General features: G+C 39.9%; 1 protein-coding gene across 3 annotated transcripts in view; it reads right to left on the reverse strand.

The window, feature by feature from the left end:
• Window positions 1-21402, reverse strand: part of dlc1 (DLC1 Rho GTPase activating protein) — a 593090-nt gene that overhangs the window by 554229 nt on the left and 17459 nt on the right. For all 3 annotated transcript variants that reach the window (XM_041185569.1, XM_041185578.1, XM_041185561.1), the window contains exon 2: window positions 15155-16291. In XM_041185569.1, coding sequence (XP_041041503.1) covers window positions 15155-16159 — 1005 coding nt within the window. In that variant the 5' untranslated portion in view covers window positions 16160-16291. The remainder of the gene's footprint in view (window positions 1-15154; window positions 16292-21402) is intronic.

A 21402-nucleotide genomic window follows, 5' to 3' on the forward strand; every position in this document is an offset into this window, starting at 1 on the left:
GGAACTTAAAAAGGAAATTAGGAAAGCTAAGAGAGTGCATGAGAAAGCATTGGTGGGTAGAATAAAGGAAAACCTAAAGGTTTTTAAAAAAAAATATATATAAAGAGCAACAGAATAACTAGGGAAAGAGTAGGGCCAATTAGGGACCAGAGAGTAATCTGTTTGTGGACCCGGAAGACGTAGGTACAGTCTTCAATGAATACTTTACATTGGTCTTCACAATGGAAAAGGATGACGCAGGTATAGACATCAGGGTGGGGGACTGTGAAATATTAGAGACAATTAACATAGAGAGCGAGGAAGTACAAGCGGGTCTACCAGCCTTAAAAGTGGATAAATCCGTAGGCCCGGATGTGATGTATCCCAGGCTGTTGAGGGAGGCAAGGGTAGGGATATCAGGGGCTCTGGCAGTAATTTTCAAATCCTTTCTGGCTACAGGTGAGGTACCAGAGGAATGGAGAACTGCTAACATTGTCCCATTATTAAAAAAGGGAGGAAGGGATAGACCAGGAAATTACAGGCCAGTCAGCTTAACCTCGGTGGTGGGGAAGTTATTAGAAAGAATTCCGAGGGACAGAATATATCTGCATTTAGAGAGACATGGATTAATCAGGGATAGTCAGCATGGTCAGCATGGATTTGTTAAGGGAAAGCCATGTTTGACAAATTTGATCAAATGTTTTCAGGAGGTAACCAGGAATGTTGATGAGGGTAATGCATTTGATTTGGTCTACATGGACTTTAGCAAGGATTTGTCCCTCATGGCAGACTGGTCAAGAAAGTAAGAGCCCATGGGATGCAAGGCAAAGTGACACATTGGATCCAAAATTGGCTGAGAGGCAAGAAGCAGAGGGTGATGGTAGAGAGATGTTTCTGTGACTGTTTCCAGGGGCTCAGTGCTGGGGTCCTTGTTGTTTGTGTTGTTCATAAATGATTTGGACTTAAATGTAGGGGGTATGATCAAGAAGTTCATGGATAACACGAAAATTGGCGGAGTGGTAAATATTGAGGAGGATAGCCGTAAACTGCAGAAGGATATCAATGGGCTGGTCAGGTGGGCAGAGCAGTGGTAAATGGAATTCAGCCCAGAAAAGTGTGAGGTAATGCACTTGGGGAGGACTAACAAGACAAGGGATTACGCTATGAATGGTAGGACCCTGGAAAGTACTGAAGATCAGAGGGACCTTGGTGTGCATATCCACAGATCCCTGAAGGTAGCAGGGCAGGTAGATAAGATGGTTAAGAAGGCATATGGGATACTTGCCTTTATTAGCTGAGGCATAGAATACAAGAGCAGGGAGGTTATGCTGGAACTGTATAAAATGCTAGTTAGGTCACAAATCGAGTACTGCATGCAGTTCTAGTCACCACATTGTAGGAAGGATGTGATTAGACTGGAGAGGGTGCAGAGGAGATTTAGCAGGATGCTGCCTGAACTGGAGGGCCAAAGCTATGAGGAAAGATTGGATAGGCTGGGGTTGTTTCCTTGGAGCAGCGAAGGTTGAGAGGGGACCTGATAGAGACCATAAGATACAGGAGCAGAAGTAGGCCATTTGGCCCATTGAGTCTGCTCCGCCGTTCAGTGAGATCATGGCTGATCTGATAATCCTCGACTCCACTTTCCTGCCTTTTCCCCATAACCCTTGATTCCCTTACTGATTAAAAACCTGTCTTTCTCTGCCTTGAAAATACTTAATGATCCGGCCTCTACAGCTCTCTGAGGTAAAGAATTCCACAGATTAACTACCCTCTCAGAGAAGAAATTCCTCCTCATCCTTTTTTTAAAATGGGCGCCCCCTTACTCTGAGATTATGCCCTCTGGTCCTAGTCTCTCCCACAACATCTATCCTGTCAAGACCTTAAGAAATAGAGGTACATAAGATTATGAGGGACGTAGGTAGGTGGATAGGAAGGCACTTTCTCCATTAGTACAGGGGTTAATAACCAGGGGGCATAGATTTAAGGTAAGAGGTAGAAGGCTAAGAGGGGAGTTGTGCAGAAATATTTTCACCCAGAGGGTGGTGGGAGCCCGGGACTCACTGCCGGAAAGGGTGGTAGAGTCAGAAACTCTTGTAATATTTAAGAAGTATTTCAATATTCACTAGCATTGCCATAGCCTCCAGGGCTATGGGCCAAGCGCTGGAAAATAGGCTCAGTGCTGTCAGACCTTTGTTGGCCAGCAGGACATGATGGGCTGAATGGCCTCGTTCTGTGCTGTAAACATCTATTAGTCTTTAAGATGGATGCAGAAATGGGCCGGTTAAAAAAGCTTGGCATCATCCAACCTGTCCGATGGTCGGAATGGGCAGTGCCCATAGTCCCAGTGGTGAAGCCTGACCGAACTATATGCATTTGTGGGGACTATAAACTGACGGTGAACAAGGCAGCCAAGCTAGATAAATATCCTATCCTGATGATAGATGATTTAAATGCAAAGCTAGTTGGAGGGAAATCCTATACAAAACTGGATATAAGCCATTCTTGCCAATAATTAGAGCTGGATAGTATGTCTAGAGGACCCGTGACTGTCAACACACAGAAGGTCTTTATCAATATTCTTGCCTACCCTTTGGAGTATTGTCTGCATGTGTAATTTTCCAAAGGACAATGCAGAGTCTTTTGCAAGGACTTCCCCGAGTGGTAGTGTACCTAGATCATGTTCTGATCAAAGGGTTAGCTGAATCCGAACACTTGGCCAACCTGGAAGAGGTGCTAAGAAGATTCTTGGAAGCTGGCAAACGATTAAAGAAAGAGAAATGTACATTCCAAGCACCAGAAGTTACTTACCTGGCACAGAGTGAGTGCCTTGGGTTTGCATCCAGTAGAAGAGAAAGTTAGGGCAGGCAATCAAAGATGCGTCCTATCCATCCAATGTAACCAAACTCAAGTCTTTCCTGGGTGTGATCAACTACTTTAGCAGCTTCTTTCCAAACTTATTAACTGCGTTAGCACCATTAAATTTGTTGTTAAAAAAGAATAATCATGGAATTCACAACAGGAAGAAGCCTTTGTGAAAGTTAAGAAACTATTACATATGTCGTGTTTATTGTACACTGCGACCCATCAAAATAACTGATATTAACATTTGATGCTTCTTCTTATGGTCTGGGCGCTTTTATCACACAGAATGGAAAATGGATCAGAAAGGCCAATTGGCTATATTTCCAGAACCCTCTCCGCAGCTGAGAAGGGTTATTCTCAGCTAAAAAATGAAGGTTTATCGGTGATCTTCGGAGTGACAAAATTCTACCAGTACTTATATGGGTGACATTTCACCATTGTGTCGGACCATAAACCATTAATGGGTTTATTCAGTGAGGGTAAAGCTATTCCGGCAATAGCATCAACAAGAATTCAATGCTGGGCTTTGATGTTATCTGCGTATAAGTATACCTTAATGCACCATCCCTGGTTTACACATTGCAAATGTGAATGCACTTAATCATCTCCCGTCACCAGATAACATTGTACATGCTCCAGTGCCACAAGATGTTGCACTTGTACTGAATTTCTTGGATTCTTTGGTCTGTGTGTGAAGCAAATTAGAAATTGGACGAACAGAGATCCAATTTTGTCAAAAGTCAGAGAACTTGTTTGCAAGGCTGGTCAAATTCACCTGTACCTGAAGAGATGGGGCAATTCCATGTCCAAAAATCTCAAGATGGAATCTTGCTGTGGGGATCAAGAGTTGTCGTCCTTTCACAAGGAAGAGAACCACTCTTGACACAGCTTCACAGTGCGCATCCAGGCATATTGAAGATGAAAATGCTTGCGTGATGCTATGTCTGGTGGCTAGGCATTGACAGTGACATTGACAACACGGTCAAGCACTGTCTCCATTTCAACAGCAACAGGAGTTGCCTGTTTCAGCTCCACTGCATCTGTGGGATTGTCCTGGTTGACCCTGGGTTAGACTACATATTGATTGTGTAGACCACCCTTAGATACCATGATTTTATTGATCGTAGTTGCGCATTCTAAATGGATGGATGGGTATGAGGTCAGATCAACAAAATCCAGCACAACTATTGAAAAGTTGCATCATAGCTTTAGTATACATGGCCTACCGGAAGTCATTGTTTCTGGCAGTGGTACAGTCTTTACCAGTACAGAGTTTCAGAGATTCATGAGTTTAAATGGAATCAGACATATTAAAGCAGACCCATACCATCCCTCATCAAGTGCTTTAGCTGAAAGAGCTGTGCAAACTTTCAAATCTGGAATGAAGAGGTTATCAGAAGGTACTCTGGAAACTCAACTTCCCCGCTTTCTTCCCAATTGTCACACAATGTCTCATTCGACTATGGGTTCAATGCCATCTGAATTAATGACTAAACGCTACCTATGTATAAGGTTAAGTCTGGTGTTCCCAACCTTAGAGGGAAAGTTAGAGAAGAATCAGAATAATTAAAAATTGAATCCATGATATTCATAGTGAATCTCACAGATTCACTGTAGGAGATACAGTTTCCTTGTGGAATTTTGGAAGTGGGCCTTGTTGGGTTCCTGGTACAATTGTCTCAGAAACTGGTCCCTTGTCCTTCCAGGTGGAAGTGGAAGGTTGAATTATTCGAAAACATGTGGGCCATCTTCGGAATAAGAGACATTCCAACAACCAGCTATTCTGACTGTGATTAACATCAAACCATTAATCCCTGAGGTGATAGATTGTCTCTGTAGAGTTGCCAAACCTTGAACTTCCACTTTCTAATGATGTATCTGGTGCTGTAGCTCCTGATCACGTTGATCCTGTGGAAGAAACTCAAGAGCTATGCAACTCTAACCAAAAAAGAAAGCTCCTCAGAGACTTAGGCCAGGATTTTCCAATTGTTGGGCAGGATCGGCGGGAGCGAGAGGGGGTGGTCACGGAGCCAGCCGCCCGCGACAGGCTCCGCACCACGATTTCATGCGGGTAGGCCAATTAAGGCCTGCCCTGCATAGATCATGAGCGGTAGCATGAGCGCTATCTGTGCAGGCAGGGGAAGGAAGGAGAGTTGGGTCCAGCAAGCAGTTTGCGCATGTGCGCAAAAGAGCACTTTAATAAAAAATAAATAAAGGCAATGAAAATTTAATGAAACATATCCCCTCATGTGACTGTGTCACATGAGATGGGACATGTTTATAATTTCAAAATAAAGTTTTTATTTAATTTGTATTAGCTTTAGGAAATCTCATCCTGTTCGTGGATGAGGTTTCCTAAAGAATGTAAAGGCTGCTTGGCCTTTTCGCTTGCCTGCCAACCGTAAGCTTGGATGGGCAGTGTAAAATTCAACTCAATTACCTTGTTAATGGTCTTAATAGGCCTTTCAATTATCGGCGGGCGCGCAGCCGACTCCAGCGCGCACCCACCAAATGAAATATCGTGCAAGTTTGTGATGACTTCGGGAAGCACACCTGATGTCATCATGTGTCATTTTATGTTCTGGCGTGTCGAGCGTGCATCATCAGAACAGATGCGACGGAGGAGAAGGAACTGAGAGAATGAGATGGAGTCCTTACAGGACGTGGGGTGTAAGGACTCCATCCTGTGAGGACTCCATCCCCATTCTCTCAGTTCCTTCGCCTCCGTCGCATCTGTTCTGATGATGCCACTTTCAAAAACAGTTCCTCTGACATGTCCTCCTTCTTCCTTAACCGAGGTTTTCCACCCATGGTGGTTGACAGGGCCCTCAACCGTGTCCAGCCCATCTCCTGCGCATCCGCCCTCACACCTTCCTCTCCCTCCCAGAACCATGATAGGGTCCCCCTTGTCCTCACTCATCACCCCACCAGCCTCCACATTCAAAGGATCATCCTCCCCCATTTCCGCCAGCTCCAGCATGATTCCACCACCAAACACATCTTCCCTTCACCCCACCCCCCCCCCACCCCACCCCACTCCCCCCAGGCATTCCGCAGGGATTGTTCCCTCTGGGACACCCTGGTCCACTCCTCAATCACCCCTGCACCTCAACCCCCTTCAGGGGTACCTTCCCATGCAACCGCAGAAGGTCTAACACCTGCCCCTTTACTTCCCCCCTCCCCACTGTCCAAGGGCCCAAACACTCCTTTCAAGTGAAGCAGCATTTCACTTGCACTTCCCTCAATTTAGTCTACTGCATTCACTGCTCCCAATCTGGTCTCCTCTACATTGATGAGACCAAACGCAGACTGGGTGACCACTTTGTGGAACACCTTCAGTCCGTCTGCAAGCATGACCCAGACCTCCCTGTCGCTTGCCATTGCAACACACCACCCTGCGCTCAAGCCCACATGTCCGTCCTTGGCATGCTGCAATGTTCCAGTGAAGCTTAACGCAAACTGGAGGAACAGCACCTCATCTTCCGACTAGGCACTTTACAGCCTTCTGGACTTAATATTGAGTTCAACAACTTCAGATCATGAACTCTCTCCTCGATCCCCACCACCTTTCTGATCCTCCTTTTTCCAATAATTTATAATTTTTAAAATATATTTTTCCTTTCCCACCTATTTTTAAATTTATTTTGATCTATCGTTTTATCTCTACCTTTTAGCCCATTTCGATCCCTTCCCCCCACCCCAACCCCATTAGGGCCATCTGTCACTTGCTTGTCCTGCTTGCTACCCTTAATGTCACCATTAGCACATTCCTTAGATAATATCACCACCATTAACACACTTTTGTCCTTTTGTCTATGACATCTTTAGCAATCTCTTTCTTGCCTCCACCTATCACTGGCCCTCTATCCATTTCTACCTGTCCCAAACCCCCTCAACCAGCTTATATTTCACCACATTTCTATATTTCTTTAGTTCTGATGAGGAGTCATACAGATTCGAAACGTTAACTGTCTTCCTCTCCACAGATGCTGTCAGACCTACTGAGTTTTTCCAGCTATTTTTGTTTTTGTTTTTGTTTCAGATTTCCAGCATCTGCAGTATTTTGCTTTTATCTCACCAAATTAGTGTCTGGCACAGTCTGCACCAGTAATGCACAGGCACACCTGGATGCCGTTTAGGATTCAAAATGGCACCTGCAGTGCCAAAAATACAAATGCTGTGCATCTGAATTTTGTGACCTATCATTCTATATAGGCAGCCAGTCACATACAACAAAAAGTACCATTAAAAATTCATTCATAGCCAACAACTTTTAGGTCCCCAAAGTAGTCATCTATCAAAAGTTTGAAAAATATGGTTGATAATAAATGTTCCTTTGTGTTCAATGCTCCATGTTGGGAACCTTAATAAGGCCATATTTGTCCTTATTTCATAAGTGATTTTTAAAATAGCATATTTTTAAAACAGTGAAGCATAACAAATTAACTAACTCATAATTCTCATGTGTCAAAGATGTAGAAAAAATTGAATAGAATGTTCAGATTAAGACTCTATGAAGCTACAAGGAGCCTTAGTCTGAATATTCTGTTCAATTTGAAAAAGGAAGCATTTTTATAATTACATTATTACTGGTTGATAAAAAGATTTAATTCTAAATTTGTAACTTATCAGTAACACTAGAACACATAATTTGAGACCAACTTTGTTTAAACAGGAAACAAATTCCTACTCGCAGTTCAGGCAATACACACAAAGAATTTCCAGATAATTAACAACACTTTACTTCCTTTGCATAATTGATAAATGCAGTATATGTTATATTGTAAATAATGCTTTTGCCTGCAAGGATATTGTTGAAATACATTTAGAAAGTCGGAAGTCTGAAATACGCCTGAATTTTAAATAATGGTGTCACTATTTGAAATCAAAAACATGAATTCATGCAAGTCTAAATATGCACCATACTATTACAGGAACATATGAAGTATCGAGAAACTGAGACCACTCAGCCCATGCGACATGTTGTCTGCATAAAATGTGGCCCATTTTCTTACAACCAAATTGATTCACCTTATTTGAGGAATATCGGTGAAAAATCTCAGGAAAAACTCTTATGCAAAGGGATATGAAGTAGCTTCTTGACCCACTAAGATAGCCAAATTGAACTCCAAAAATTAAGGCTGTAAGAATATCTGTTGCCAGGAAAGGACTATTGTCCCAACAAGTATTTCCATTTTCAACTGATCTCAACTTCACCTATCTGCCTTCTTGCCATACCAATATATTCCTGCTCGCTCCACAAATGAAAGGCATTTGCCCTTGATCTCATTTCAATCTCTCTATCTGATAACTTACTTCAAAAGCCTCTTAGCTTCTGTGTTAAAAAAACTTGCTGACTTCTTTGAAATATAATTTTTAACTTCTACCCCCCGATATTTTGCTTATGTCAATCTGGTATAACAATCTACATCATCCATTGATAGTATTGAACTTAATTCACACTCAAAGATTTGAATGAATGTATACATTTCAATCAAATAGATTGAAAGAACAAGGATTGAACCTGTGTTATTTACAGATTAATGCATATATCTTCATTAATATTGTTTAATTATAGAAATTAAAGTATGATCTGAAACAGTGTACTAATATATGTCTCAATCTAGATAATGATCATTATAATTATTTATGAAAGTTTTTTTTTGATGGTAGCTATGCCGCAATAAAATACATACTTCATATTTTGTAAAAGCCACATATTAAGATATCAAATAATACAAATTCCATTTTGGCTGGACCGTAACAGGAACAAAGTTAGAAAAGAATACATCACATACTCCTTACTTTATTAATTTTGGTTTAAGAGTCTAGACAGTGCTGGCAACTTAGTGCTTAATATAGCAAAAAAAATCTGCTATAGATTTGCATAGACATTAGCTGTAAAATGGCCAGAGGAAATTCAAAGACCAAATTCAAAGTGACTATTCTTTCCATTGTGGGCTGTTTTCAACATTCTCAAAATTGATATCATCCTTCATTTTGACAATTGGCAATGGAAAGAAAATCACTTCAAAGAATGTATTTTGACACCATTGACAATCTGGCAAACAGAAACGCAACACAAAAATGAAATTTTATCAATTTATTTGATCTGAATGACCATTGCTGCTTAACTGGTAACAGATCATGGCAAGATCTTTGATACTTTGATACTTTGGGTACAATTGGTGATCTAAGTGCAAAATATGCTCAAAATTGTGCTCGCTTTAAGAAGTGTATTTTTTTGCTTAGGTTTCTGCTCAAACTTATTTGCATCTCACCAAATCTAAAATCTCGCATGACCAACCAATCAAGCAATGTTTTAGAACAAAGGTTGTGCATAAAAAATATTCTTGATATATTTAAAAGCATTAACCTGGTGCAATTTTACTAATACAGCTGAAAATAAGTTTAGCACCAAAATATACATATTTTTTCAGTGACTAGAACAGCACTTGTAAGTAATACAATTTTAAGTAACTGAAATTACTTTAAAAAAGAATTGTACAGAATGATTTATTAATGCATTGGTGTAGAGTAGTCAGGTTCTTAGTAAATTAGAGAAAAATACCATTTAAAAGCTTTAAAACATGACTATTAGTTTCCTGGCACCTAACACAATCTTATTTTTTGCAATGCCCTTAAAGGCCTGCAAATTGTGTCCAAATCGTGGAAACTTGCAATGGTGATTCCGTCAATCTTGGGACACAACAGTGTTGTGGCTGAGTCAGCTTCTAACGCAATGCTTTTTAAACGACCACAAAAGGTTGCACAAACTTGATTTGTGCGAGGCATAATTTGTCCTTGAAATTTCCCAATCTTCTGCACTAGTTTGGTCACTTCTCACCGAATCCCACTTAAAATAGCAATACAACCTAGCAGGAACTCCAGGCCCATCTGTTATATTGGCCTTGGCATGATGCTTTTCTTTTACAAAAGGCAACATATAGGCTCGGATTTTTAAAAACGCTTGACTTCCCAGCATGCTTAGCATGACTTGGATGAGGATTTTAGTCTTTGTGTGAGAGAGAAAAGTCAATGAATAGTTTGGAAACAACATTTGATGGGTGCTGAAGGGGAGAGAGATTTTTGATGGAGCTCAGTGATATAACCTTGGTGGAGCTTTAGTGCAGCTGCAACAAATCTCATGAAGGTCAACACCATTCAAAGGAATCTGCTTGATTGACACCAATCCGCTAGCTTAAACATCTACTCACTCCACCACTGGTGTACTGTGGCTGCAGCATGCACCATCCATAAGATGCACTGCAACAACTCACCTAGGTTTCTTAGATGGTACCTCCTAAATCTGTGACCTCCACCACCTAGAAAGGGAAGGGCAGCAGGTGTAGGGGAACACCACTGCCTCCAAATTCCATTCCAAGTTGTGCACCATCACATTTTGGAATATATTGCCATTCTTTTATTGTCACTGGATCAGAATTTTGGAACTGCCTACTTAATAGCATTGTGGCAGTACTTCCACTACACAGATCGCAGTGGTTCAAGACCTATTACCTCGAAACTGAAACTAGGGATAGGCTGGCCTTTTCAGTGATGCCAGAATCCCAAAGAATGATAAAAACAGTTAAAAACAGTTAAGAAGTGTGAAATTATTCATTTTGGTAGAAGAGTGTAGAAAGGCACTTTAAAATAAAGGGTACAATTCTAAAGGGAATGTAGAAGCAGAGGGAACTAGGTGTATATGTGCACAATTTATTAAAGGTGGCAGGGCAGGTAAAGAGAGCAGGTAATAAAGTGTACAGGATCCTGGGCCTAATAAATAAATGCATGGATTACAAAAGCAAGGAAGCTATAAATCTGTATAAAACACTGGTTCGACTTCAGCTGGAGTATTGCCTCTAGTTCTGGGCACCACATTTTAGAAAGGTATTAGAGGGTGTGCAGGAAACGTTCACATGAATGCTTGTAGGGATGAGGAACTTCAGTTGCGTAGACTCTAGACTGTTTTTACCTACCTGTTTGACCAGACTTTAGGTCGCCACCTAGTCAACAGCTTCTTAGGCTGGCATCACTTTTTCCCTTAAACCTCTGTAAAGCAGGGACATTTTCTGCTTTACAGGATCAATTAAATGCAAGTTGCTATTGATATAAGCAGCTAATCAACAAAACAACAGCATTTTAATTTATTTTCATCTGTTTACATTACTCAAAGCACAAGGAAAGTTCATAAAGTTGTTACTAAAGATATTCTCCCATCACTGTTCTGAATTTTAGATTACATTTGAACAGCTTGTTAACAGATGTCAACAAAAAATGTGTTATAATCCTGAACAGTCACAGACTTCAATCCAACCCTCATTTGTACTCCCTCCTAACCTTGTGTAATAAGAAATAGGAGCCAAGGTAAAAATATGTCCTTTTGAGACTGCTTTTCCATTTAATAAGCTAGTGGCCAATCTTCCACCTCAACTCCACTTTCCTAACTGATCCCCATATCCTTAGATTCCCTTAGGATCCAAAAATCTATTGATCTCAGTCTTGTATATATTTAATGACTGAATATCCACAGCCCTCAGATGTATAGAATTTCTAGGATTCACAGAACTCTGAAAAAACAATTTCTCTTCATTTCCATTTTAAACTGTCAACACCTTATCCTGAGAGTTTTCCACCTAGTTCTAGACTCTCCAGCCTCTTAGCATCTACCCTGTCAAGCCTTCCAGGATAATGATTTGTTTCAATGAGGTCCCCTCTCATTGTTCTGAACTCCTGAGGCTTTAGGCCTATCCCAATCAACCTCTCCTCAGAAGACAACACTCTCATCCTAGGAATCAATCAATTGAACCTATACTGTGCCTCCTCTAAAGCAAGTATATCCTTCTTTAGGTACAGAGATTATAACAGTATGCAGTACTCTATATGTGGTGTCACTAAATCCCTCTATGATTGCTGTAAGACTTCCTTACCCTTGTGCTTCAATCCCTTTAAAATAAAGGCAATTTGCTTTCCTAACTGCTTGCTGTACCTACATAATTTTCTGTTTCTTGTACAAGGACAACCAAGTTTCTAAGAATAAACTTTTAATAGTTTTTCATAACTTAAAAAATAAAATTCTATTCTTTTCATTCTACTACCAAAGTGAAAAACCTCACATTTTGCCACATTATACTCCATTTGCTATCTTCTTGCCCACTCACTTAACCTGTCTATATCTTTGCAGCCTCTTAGTGTCTTCTTCAAACTTACTTTCCCACCTAGCTTTGTATCATCAGCAAACTTGAATGCATTATAAATGGTTTTTTCATCTAAGTCATTAATATAGATTTAAATACTGAGGCTCCAATACTGATCCTGATGCAACTCACTAGTAACAGCCTGCTAACCTTAAAATGACCCATTCTCTATTTTCTGTTCTTTAACCAATCCTCTATTCATGCTAATGCTAATAGCTGACTGAAGGCTATGCTGGGCCATGAGATTACAGATTGTGTCTGAATATAATTCTGCTGCTGCTTATGGCCCACAACAATGCCCAGATATATGGTTGGAAGTTCATCTTGGGGTCAAATATGACACCAAGGTTACAAACAGTCTGGTGAAAACAGATACAAAGTATTCATTTAGTATCTCTTCCATTTCCTTATTTTCATTTATAATTAGAAATGCAAGTTGCTGTTGAATTCCAAAAGCATAGAAAAAGTAATTGATAAATCTTTTCAAGTTGGTTTGGGTCTGGAATGACATTTAGGTTGGGACTATGTAAGGATGGCAGGTTTCCTTCCCTAAGGGACATCATGAACCAATTGGGATTTTACAAAAGTCCAACAGATTTATAGGCACATTGACTGACCAGCTTCTTATTTCCAGATTCTTTTTTTTACACTGAATTCTTTGCAACTGTCATGATGGGGTTTGAACTTATGGGTGGAATTTTACAGGGGTGGAGTCAAAAAACGTGGCGAGTCATTCAAAAGCCCATTGACTTCAGCGGGACCATAAAATCCTGCCAGCGGGAAGGGCCGTAAAACTGCACCCTATGTCTCTGCATTAATTAATCCTAGCCACCAGTACTAGTGACATATCTACTACACTACATCCCCTTGTTTAGTGGCGTTCACCTAGATTATGTGCAAGCTATCTAGAATCATAATCATGGCAGAATGGTTTGTTGACACCATAAATAATCGGTGCATTGACTAAATGATAAAAGCTTCTGAGTTTTACATTTGCTAATTTGTATTGCTAAAAAGCAACTAACTTTGTTAATAATTCCATTTGTTAATTTATTCTTTCCCAAAGCCTAAAACTGTAGACTTCTTTACCACCCATGTTGTTCCCGCTATCAATCACTGAAGACTTTTAAAACCTAAGCTTGATCTTACCTAATTATTATTTCTGGACATACTTTATTTCCTCGACTACATTTTTCAACTTTGGTGCTATCATATTCATGGGTCACAGCCCAACAAAACAGCTATTGAGATGAATCAGAACTAGCTATAATATTCTCTGATGAGCTGCTATCAATTAATATGGCCTGCTGCTAAAGTTGTCATGTGGGTTACTTATTGATTACATTAATTGTTGCTAACGGCTTCCTGACAAGTTTGATTCTGAATGATTACAGCATGCCGATAACTAGGCTTTGACGTAATTAGTAATATTGAAAGCCAAAAATATCCATAATGGTGATCAATATTAAAATAATACATTGAACACATTTTGATTTCATTCCTTTAGATGTTAGAGTCATTGAATGAATCTGGCATCTGTGATCCTGCCAGCTTGCAAAACCATCCTTTTTATACTGCTGTTAGTTTGTCAAGATGAAAGATGGGAAAAATAGCCAATACTGCACAAACTGTTCTTGTTACGATAACCCCCTTGTCTTACCACAGGAGAGTTTTCTGCAATTTACATTACTGGCAGCGCAAGGATTGTCCTAAAAAACCTGAGACTTCTTTCAAAGTTTATAAACAGTACTTTACCCTCAACTTTGCCGAAAAGGATCAAGTTCCACTGCCGGGAACAAAAGCGGGAGCTGACTCTACTTCAGGGGATAATGGGACTCTGGGATGACATTTTACAAGTGCCAGCCAATTAACAGGCCTCTGTTAGGGCAGCTGTCCAATGAGGGTGCCCTCCCCGCCACCCCACCACCACCACCCCCCACCACCCCCCACATCACCCCCCCCCCCCCAACCTTTTGAGGAAAGTTGAAAAGTCTTTTGAGGAAACCATGGCCAGGGAAGTAGGCCCCAGCGATTAAGGTGGGGGTGTGAGGGGCAAGGATTAATCTGGCAGTGGCGCCCTGGGTGTGGGGATGGCAAATGTTGACTATGGAGCACCCAACTAGGGTGGTCCCCTTCTTTGTTTTTCCAAACACTAACTGAACAATATACATAATATCAAACTGCATCATAATGTCATCATGGCTGTTGGCTGCTGGAAACGTCATTCTTTGATTGTCCAATTGGACACGCTATAACAGAGCAGTGATTTGTCATGTTAAGAACAGACTTGCATTTATCAAGCAATCTTATCACATGTTGCAGAACATCCCAAAGCACTTCACATGCAATTGATTATTTTTGAATTGCAATCATTTTTGTTCTATGAGTAAACGCTGAAAATTGATTTGCACACAGTGAGGCTCTACAAACAGCAATGTATGACTGACTAGTTCAGCTGTTTTGATGCTCTTTGCTCCTTCCCCTCCTTGAGATGAGTTCTTTCACTTTTGTTCAATAAAACTTCGCTGAGTGACCCAGCCATGAACGTGTGGAACTCTGACACTGAGTGCAGGTGAGCTAAAGTACCACAAAGGGTTAAATTTAATCACTGAACTTGGAAACCTAGGAGTCCACTCTGTATGATATAATCCCAGAATCTCAACATTTTCATCAATAGCATAAAGATTAACCGCACAGAGATGGAGCATGTGAAATCTGCATAGAATGGGGTATTTCTATCATTGGGGTGTTAGTGTAAAATGGCCAGTATTGAATTTGCTGCCCATTACACAGTCGACTCAATTATCTTTTCCATTAAAATTAATGGCTCAGAAAATTGGGTAGGGCAGGTAATTCAATAGTGCCATTTTATACAATGATTTGGAGTTGAAATTACACCCAATATGCATATATGTGCAATTTTTCTGTGTCTTAAACATCATAAATGGGCAAATTCTTTCCTTGTTTAACCTCAAATCTTTCTTCACTCTTGACTGATTATGCTACAGGTATGGCAGCAAATAAAGTTAAAATGACAATCTAAATATAAACATTGTTTTCATATCATTAATCAATCCATTAATCGAGTAGTGTAAATTAAAAGATTATTTCCTTACCTTTCTCTTTCGGAGTTTTATGGTGGAATCTGCAGGGTTAACATTATTTGTATTTTCCTGTAAATTTAATATTTGGGAGCTCTGCTTTGAAATATTTGTAGTATTATTTCTGGTATCAGAATCATTTTCAGCTTGTCCTACATCTAGATTGAATTCCTCCAGAAAGGTTTGAGCCAAACTCTCCCTTGAGCATGTCTGAGGTGGAATTATACAATTCACATGGGTATCCTCTAATGTCGATTGTACATCACCATTAGTTACAAGACATTCAGCCATATTCTTAGTAACCTCCCCATCACATTCACCTCTTGGCATGTCATGTTTTCTACGCTGCTGTGCAATTACTGCAGTGTGGAGAAGCTCCTCTGTTGGAATAATTACGTTCAAACTCTTATCCAGGTCTTTCTTTGGTAAATCCCTCAGATCTAATTCCTCAGAAGATTCTGGGTGTTCAGAATCACTTGTTTTCTCATCGCCCTTTTCCTCCTCTTCAGGAACTGAATCATAATCAGGGTCATTATCTATTCCAAAATTTTCAGATATATTCTTGGTCACTTGCTCGATCTCTTCTAATGGTGATACTTCAAAAGGCACCCGTTCATACCTTGAGGGCTGAAGTTCTCCTGCAACATAATTTTCCTCACAACTGAGATCTGAGTTTTCATCAGATACATGGACTAGAGTCTCTGTGCTTGCTTCTAATGGCAGAATGTAATCCTCACTTTCATGATTATCATTTTCATCCACTTCTCTTCTATGGTCGCACAGTTGCTTTGATTGAAGGGCAGATAGATTAGAGTTACGACAACATTCTGGTAAAGAAATACTGGAAAATCTTTCCTTCTTGTCTGCTTTTGATATTTCATTGCTTTCCATACTTGGTTTTAGATTATCAGCCACAAGTCCATGACAACAGACTGCACCAGAATCAACAGAATCAAATGAAAAGCCAGGCCAATTGGTCACATGATCTTCCCAGCTTCTTTTCTTATTAGCTAAAGACATGTCATCACAATCCAGTTACAGATTTTTCCAGGCGTGCATCAGAGAGAAAAAAAAATCAGGGAGACCCATTGACTTTCTCCATGATAAAGAGCACTTGGCAGTTTCTGTTTCTCAAAGCCATGTTAACAGAATCTGTGTCGCAAAGAAAAGAACAGCTTAGAGGTTTGACAAAAATGCATCTACACAGACATCATTACGTTCTGTGCCAAGTTCTTTTTTAATCACAGCAACATGAGAAATATTGCCTTTTTAAAAACTTAAATACGAGTGTCAAGTTCATGAGAGCATGTGCTGACATTTAATTATAAAAACAGATAGAACAAAAATATTTGAAAGCGTTCAGTGAAAGAACTTCATGTGCTTATGTGAACAGCAATATACATGAAAATCATTGCAAAAATACAGCTTAAATTCTGTATTTGTGTTTGATTAATATAAACTTTATTGAGAAACAAAAAAATAAAAGTCCTGTTGTTAGTGTAGTATATGGTGTAATTGATTGATAGATAATATTGTTGCCAACATTGATTCTTCATAGTGAATTCCCAGTATAATTTAATAGCTGTTTCTTAAAGTCATAGTGGACAGATTTTTTTAAATTTAGTGGGATGTAGGCGTTGTTGGCAAAGCCAGCATTTATTGCCTTTCCCAAAATGGAGCTGTTTTCTTGAACCATTGCAGTCCATGTGGATTATAATTTCTCATAGCAGTTTGGCTTGCAAGGTCATTACAGAGGTCAGTTAAGAGTCAACTGCATTGCTCTGGGTTTGGATTCACATGTAGGCCAGTTGCGGTAAGGACGACAGGTTTCCTTCCCTAAAGGACAGTAGTAAATGAGATGTATTTTTATGACAGTCCAGTAGTTTCATGGTCACCAATACTGATACTAGCTTTTTATTCCTGATTTGTTTAATAAACTGAATTTAAAGTTCCTAGTTGCCATGGTGTGATTTGAACTCCCATTTCCAGATAATTAATCCATATTTCTGTTCCTATAATATAACCACCATGCCTTTACACCCATAATAACCCATGTTCCATATTCTGCCATCCCGTGAACGATAGTATGATGTTGATGAGTCACATTCATTAATAACTGCAACCATGTTTCTTGAGTTATTCTGTTCTTAGCACACAATTAAACAATGATAACAGGTCATGGTCCAAAATATAATTTTAACGCTACACACCTGAAGGACTGTTTTAAGGAAGGGTCACACAAAACGATATATGTAAACCTCAGCCAGTATCTGGTAGCTTCTTAAATCTGGAAATAAGTTTTTAAATAAAGGTTGCGATGTCTGAGTCGATTAGTTTTAGAGAGCAACATCACCCAATTGGCAACAAATACCATCAACAGCTATTTAACTGATTTTAGGTCTCTGCTCAACACAGACTAGAAAATAAAGCCTAACAAAGGTAGAGGAATGTAGCACTTTGAGACATATAATTTCATGCATGACAACATTTGACCCAGAAACAGTACAGTAAGGAAAATTTGTAATTTCTTTAAAAGGTCCGTGGATTCTGTAATTGATTTTAAGAATTTTTGAAAAGGACTTTTAAGTGTTTGTTTCAATTGTACAGGGATCAATTGTAAATACCTTGGATAATAAGAAATACTGGTCCATATGGCTTGAATATCCTTGATTGGAAGCAATACCAACAGGAAGGAAGGAAGTTAAGAAAGAAGACGTGTGGCTTGTAGACATGAAGAAGAGCTGCAGACACAAAGGATAGCTACAACCAGAAGAGCTGGAAGGTGAAGGTGATTGGTGCAGAGATGCAGACAAAGAGAAAGCAGAGAGAGACAGAAAGAGGAATACAGAGAATTCTTATGGGGAGAAGAAACAAATTGTTCTCAGGTAGCGGTCAGTTTTTTAGCTAAGGAAACAGGAACTCTTGAAAGTACTGTGTGAGCTGGCTAAAAAGATCTAAAACCTGGAAAGCTGTGTGAATAGCTTAGAGATGCTAAAGAGCTGGGTTTTTTCACCCCCAGAATGGCCAAACTGTGATTTGGGGTGATATTGGTGGTTGGTTGAAAAGATACTCTTGAAAGCTACACTATCAGGGCTGTCATGATCCAAGGGAGAAAATGTTCATCGAAATCTGCCTTGCTGATGATAATTATGCCCATGACACTCAAAGGTAAAAGCTGTTGTCGGATAGGACTTCTCACCTATCTTGAGTGAATAAAGCACAGCATAGTGTAGAACTGTATAGTTACATGGTGCCACATTAGTGTGTGTGGTTGGGGGTGGGTGGGTTTAGGCGGTTGGGGAGTGCTGGGGCAGGGGGGGGACAGTGATGTAAATGCTTGTGGTTGCATAAGATGTATCTTTGTTGTATCAACCATTTAAAGTGAAATTTACTTTTTTACTATAAGTATCATTTGCCTGTTAATTTACATGTAATTCGTATTGGTTCTGATTTGTGTTAAATTAAAAGCTACAAAAAGTGGAATCTTGTTGGTAATTTCTTAAATGGGAGTCATTCAGTAATTTTGGTTGTTTTGGTTTATGTGTTCCCAATGGAGATTGTGATTAACAACATTATTGTTTATCATTTATGTGAATAATTTGAATATACCTTGGAGACCTTTTTCATAATCATTAATACAGTAACTAGTATTATGTTTGCCAAATTTTGTGTGATAACTGTCCTGTGAAATGCCTTGGGCTGTTTACTTTGTGAAAAACATTATATAATTGGAAGTTGCTATTGTATCTTAACAACACCCGGAAGGGAGTGAGAGGAGAGAAATCCTGCATAACAGAGCTCCTAAATTTATTTGAGGAAACCACAACCCAATTGGCCAGTGGTAAGCCCTTTAACATGGCATACCTTGACTTTTAAAAGGTATTTGATGACATTCCACCATGAAAACTTAGGTTCACTGACCAGAAACCTAACAGGACCAGCCATATAAATACTGTGACTACAAGAGCAAGTCAGGGGCTAGGTATTTTGTGGTGAGTAATTCATTTCCTGACTTCCCAAGGCCTGCCCACTATCAATGAGGCACAAGTCAGGAGTGTGATGGAATACTCTCCACTTGCCTGGATGAGTGCAACTCCATCAACATGTAAGAAACTAGACATCAACCGGGACAAAACACCCCAATGTACAAACAGACTGGAGAGACGTGAGCTTTTCAGTCAAGAAAGCAAACCTCTGAGAGCTGATCTTAATGAGGTATATCAGGTAATTATGCTAATCATAAAGGTAAATTATTGGTCACTAAAATTAAATTCTATTAGAATATCTGGAGACATCTGAGGTCTGGATTTAGAATGTAAAGTCGAAGTAAGTGAAGTCCATTGAATGCAGGAATACATTCTCGCAGGACCATATCTAATATAAGCAGAGACATTTAACATGAATAAACATTCTTGTGAGAGTTCAGTACATGCCAGCACTTCCTTACAAGCAAGTTCCCTGGCTGGTATGCGCAGTTACAGGCTGTGCATACCAGAATGCTGTTAAAAGTTTACCATCTGAAGAGAGAATGGAAAAAGTATAAAATACTAATCTAAACAGACATTCTTAATGGAAGAGAACTCAACCCAACTCGACCAGTATTATACTGACTCTTGCTCTGTTTCCTGCTTCCTATTCATGGGAGTGTTTTTTCAAAATGATGGGATGTATGAGAAATGCAACCAATCCTGTGGGACTTAAAACACTGCAAAAAAAAAAAAATCCCAAAGCCATCCAGATCACAGATCATAAATGTATGAATTCCATAAGGATTATGCAGGCTTTTGTTCACCCAGCCAACACAATTTGCATTATGACCTTTTTCACAAAAAGGAGTGCCATGTTGATTGCAATGATTTATGAGGGCTTTTATTAATTTGGCATTCTTGTTCGCAAAAGAATTGATTTTATTTGGTCCATGATGTCTTGAATATTTGTTTCATAAAACTTCTCGAAACTCTATTTTGGATACCTATTTTCTTGTTAAAGCATTTTGTTACTACAGCAATTTTCTAATATATGTCTTCCGCAACTGTTTCTGTTAATGAAAATTTCTCTTTCGTCCCAAAACGAAAAATATACATTACATAAGGTACAAAAGATGTGTGGAAATATTAAGTGACTGAAATTCATTCTATTAAAAACAATTGCATAAAAGTAAAAGGCAGATACTCAATCAGATAAGTAAATCTGTACGTAACAACTTACAGGGTAATGTATTTTGTTATTGTTAAAGATGCTGACTGCCATAAATTGAACATAATTATGGCCCTATTAAATGAATAAACCACTGGAATGTTTATCCTTGACATATTCCAGCATGAGACGGTTTTAAGATAGATGAATTTGGTCTTTTTCATAAATGTATGTCATACTCTTATTCAGGAAGTGGGATACTGTGTTCGAAGACCTAGGGCGGAATTTTCCGTGCCTGCATGTGTTGGGCGTGTTTGGCAATGTAAGCGGACAATATGACAAAAAGGCCAAAAATTGGTTTCATGACGTTGCGATCACCTGCTCAGTCCGTTGATGGCGGGCCGTCTTCTGCCGTCGGCTGTCAGAAACCTTACTTTAATGCATCAGCATATAATTATAAGGCCAGCCTGCCAGAAGGCTATTGAGTTGGACGATCAGCCATGATCATAACAAATGGCGGAGCAAGCTTGAAGGGCCGAATGGCCTACTCCTGCTCCTATTTTCTATGTTTCTATGTTTCTATGAATTATCCCCCACGCTGGATTGTCCATGTTGGCGGGAAAACATGCCAATGTAGAACACGACTTGACAAGTGTGACATACAGTAGTTGGGACTTACCGCCAGGCCCTTGCTCACATCATAGACATCCGACAAGCAGAAGATCCTGGAGCCTGACAGCAATGGGACCCTGGAGGAATGTCCAACATTCTTGTGGCCAAGGCTTTGCCACGAAGCAGCTCACGGAAAGTGGAAAATCGCCATTGAGGTTCTGCTCACAACCGATGATGGTCATGGAGATGGAGAGGAAGATCCAGCTGTGTTTGGGAGAAGATGTACCTGAGGGTGGGAGTGGAAGGTCTAGGATCAAGTGGGAGAGGCAGAGGTGTCGGGAGTGGGGGCCGTGTGATTTGTGGGGGTGGGGGGGGTAAACGAAAGTGTCGGGGGTTAGGTTGGGGGGGGAGGGGAAACAAAGTTGTCAGGGTGAGGATGGGAAGGGGTGGAGCAATTATGGGGGGATGGGGTAACAGGGGAGAAAACTGCAACTGGGGAGGCAGGTGTAAGGGGG

This window comes from Carcharodon carcharias, chromosome 1, assembly GCF_017639515.1.
Source record: "Carcharodon carcharias isolate sCarCar2 chromosome 1, sCarCar2.pri, whole genome shotgun sequence".
NCBI classification, from domain to species: Eukaryota; Metazoa; Chordata; class Chondrichthyes; order Lamniformes; family Lamnidae; genus Carcharodon; species Carcharodon carcharias.